The sequence below is a fragment of the Triticum aestivum genome, chromosome 7D, assembly GCF_018294505.1.
Source record: "Triticum aestivum cultivar Chinese Spring chromosome 7D, IWGSC CS RefSeq v2.1, whole genome shotgun sequence".
NCBI classification, from domain to species: Eukaryota; Viridiplantae; Streptophyta; class Magnoliopsida; order Poales; family Poaceae; genus Triticum; species Triticum aestivum.
In genome coordinates this window covers 29,691,059-29,694,526 of record NC_057814.1, presented here as the reverse complement: position 1 = coordinate 29,694,526, position 3,468 = coordinate 29,691,059, and the positions used below count along the sequence as shown (strand labels likewise).

At 45.4% G+C, this 3,468-nt stretch overlaps 1 protein-coding gene across 2 annotated transcripts; it reads left to right on the top strand.

Annotated features, from left to right (window-relative positions):
- Positions 1 to 600: 600 nt before the first annotated feature.
- On the top strand, positions 601 to 3,276 carry LOC123167266 (acid phosphatase 1). Of its 2 annotated transcripts, none has more exons than XM_044585092.1 (3): positions 601 to 721; positions 865 to 1,417; positions 2,653 to 3,276. In XM_044585092.1, exons 1-3 carry the CDS (start codon positions 610 to 612, stop codon positions 3,035 to 3,037), a joined length of 1,050 nt encoding a protein of 349 aa, XP_044441027.1. In that variant the 5' UTR covers positions 601 to 609; the 3' UTR covers positions 3,038 to 3,276. The 2 variants fall into 2 exon arrangements, with proteins under 2 accessions (XP_044441027.1, XP_044441026.1); XM_044585091.1 differs by having other exon boundaries at positions 847 to 1,417.
- The last annotated feature ends 192 nt before the right edge of the window (positions 3,277 to 3,468 follow it).

The following is a 3,468-nucleotide window of genomic DNA, read 5'->3' as shown; positions in this document are numbered from 1 at the left end:
TGCATTCCCACAAATTATCTCCCGACGTGTTCCACGCTTGCCCTGAGACAGACCCCATGGATGACACCAACCTGCTTGTCCTTTTTGCGACAGAAATTTATTTACTAGCACATGCGTCGTTTAACCTCTTGTGCCATTTGTAGTCCTTAACTTTATAAAAATAAAAAAGTACTCCGTCCGTAAACTAATATAAGAGCGTTTAGATCACTACTTTAATAATCTAAACACTTTTATATTAGTTTACAGCGGGAGTATATCACAAAACATACATCAGACGATTCATGTCACCACAAGATCCTGGTAAGTCTGTCTATTACATACTCTTACTGTAGTGTAAAAAACGCTCTTATATTATAGGACGGAGAGAGTAAAATGTACGATAATTACGTATGATAATTATTATTTTCACAACTTATGAGATAATTTCTGAGCGATAATGGATTGCTACTAACAGGAAACTTTACAAGAGTAAGGATTTCTCTCAAGCTAGCACACCATGTAGGGTATAGCTTCCCTACAACAAACTAGCCACCACACACTTTGCAAATTTGCATTGCACCTCAAGAAGCACCAGGGGAAGCTAGCGCACGCGCAGACACACACACTAAAATGCTCATGGCCAGGATGCTCGTCCTCGTCATGTCAATGGCAATGTGTGTTTTATTCTGTTGTGCATGTGCAATCTGCATTCTACCATATATAAAAAAGAAAATAAAATCAGGTTTGCTAAACATCATGTCATAATTTCTATCAAGCTCACACACCACGTAGGACGTAGCTTTTCTACTGTCTTTAACAAGCTATTTTTCTAATGGAATTTCTGTCAATATGTTGCTAATTGGGCAGTACATCTTGCCACCACAGGGAGGGAGTTCTATTTAAGAAGCCACCCACCACACACACATGGCAGTGCACCTCAAGAAGCAGAGCACCACAGGGTAGCTAGGCTAGCAGTAACAATGGCGATGGCAAGGGTGCCCATCCTCATCGCGGTGGCTCTCGTGGCCGCAGCGGCCTCGTGCAGCGCCTGGGAGCCCACCATCCGTATGCCGACGGCGGAGGCTGCGGCTGCTGCGGTCGACGATGCCGTGGCGCCGCTCATCCACGCGCTGCGCCCGCTGCTGGGCTCCAGCGGAGAGCTCGGCAGCCGCGGCGGCGTGCCGTGCGACAGCTGGAGGCTAGGCGTGGAGGCGTACAACGTGCGTGACTGGAAGACTGTCCCTGCCAACTGCGAGGGCTACGTGGGGCACTACATGCTCGGCAGCCACTTCCGGCGCGACTCCAAGGTCGTCATCGACCAGGCCATTGCCTACGTCGACAGCCTCAAGCTCGCTGGCAACGGCAAGGAGGTGTGGGTCTTCGACATCGACGAGACCACGCTCTCCAACCTCCCTTACTACGCCACGCACGGCTTTGGGTACGTACTTACACACATTATGCATCGTTGAGGATCATCTCCATGTAATTTTGCATTTCTCGACAAATATAATCTGCACGACTGTCTATCCGTACGTACGTGCATATTGTACTTGATATTTGTTGCAGGTGCATTTGAGCAGAGACTTGGACTTGTCTGTTCGCTTAGCTAAAGTATGAAAAATCAACCCACTAGAAAACACCAGTAACACCATGGCATCATATGTGAGTGGATTTGTTTTCTACCATGCATGCATACCATATGCCATGTACTAATCCACCGTCAAATGTATTGAAAATGTGTAAAATTATTGTAATACACTTTTAAGCGACAAAAAAAAATCCGACAAAAGATGACAATTTATTTTGAAAGAAGAAAGACATAGAGAAAAAGTAGAAAATGTTGCACGAATATCTGAGCAACGATGGACAGTGGATGTATGCACTGTAGTATATACGACACTGAGCCCTTTATTCTGTTTCAGTGAAAATACTATTTGTATACCTTAAAAAATCTGAAAAAAGTATACACATAAGGATATATTGTATATAGACGTACAAATTTTCATGAACATGTATATGTTCATATCTGATGTACCCAAAAAAGACAAATAAATAGATTAAAATGTGATTAATTGATGCAACTTTACATATAGTTGAAGAACGTGTATATGCATTTATAGATTTTTTAAATATATTTTTGGCAACTTTTATGTATATTTTGATCTTGTTTTTTGAAAAATGGGGCTCCCTGTAGCCCGTCCCCTATAACGCATCACTATATGTAATGTAGAAGGTTGGCACCATAAGTTCTCTAATAATAATGAAAGGGGAAAACATAGATGAAAAAGTGGAAATAAAAGGGCATATATGCGTGGGACGTGTTTGAGTTGGGCATCATTGGTGGTCATCTCCAGTCCAATCATAGACACAGCCGGCAGGACCATGGCCATGTGCCGATTGATGAGCAAAACATGCTACGCTATGCCAATTAGATATAGTGGTGTGATGTGCATGTGATGGTCGGAGTACGTAGGCCCGAATCTGTCGTCCACTTGGCTACTTTATCTACAGATTTCGTTTTAAACCGTTACTATCAACAAATTTATGCAGCGTAGATGCGCTTCGATTCACCCCTTGGTTTTTAACCGTCATGTTCATGGTTACTTTCATGTTTGTCTCTTCAGTATGCAAACCTACGTACTAGCTGACATCGGCATGTATACACACGCGCAGGGCTAGGCCATACAACGCGACGAGCTTCGACGCGTACGTGCTGGAGGGGACCGCGCCGGCGCTGCCGGAGAGTAAGCGGCTGTACTACAAGCTGCTCAAGGTCGGCATCAAGCCGGTGTTCATCACAGGCCGGACGGAAGACAAGAGGGCGATCACCGTGGCCAACCTCCGCAGCCAGGGCATCTCCGGGTGGATGAACCTGACGCTCAAGCAGCCCGGGTTCCATGGCTCCGCGATATCCTACAAGTCCGCCGAGAGGAAGAAGCTGCAGGACGCCGGGTACGTCATCGTTGGCAACATCGGCGACCAGTGGAGCGACCTCCTTGGCGCGCCAGAGGGAGCTCGTACCTTCAAGCTGCCTGACCCCCTGTACTACATCGGCTAAGCCTGCGGCCATTGATTGCTCGAATGCTCGTGGTCCACGAATAAGCTCCATGCTCTTAATAATTATCTGCATGCTGGATGCATCAATAATAAGCCTCTGTGTTGTTCTTGCTTGGTTGGTTTACTTAGTTCATATCAATTGCCACTACTACATTGGCTACAGCTTTTCTTTTCTTTGGCAATCCACGGGATATTGTTGCTTGATGTGTTGTTATCCATCATAATTTCGTTCTTGTACAATTGCATGACATCGGTCTTTTGACTGTGATTTTCGCCCTATAAACAACATTACCATGATATATCGACATCTGAAGAAGTATCAAAAAGCAAGAAGAGGGAAGGGTGAATATAATAGGAGATTTCCAAAAGTTTCTTGCACAAATGCAAGTTCGGCTCGCAGCTCCTACGAGAGGGGCCTCGCCCGCTCCCGTG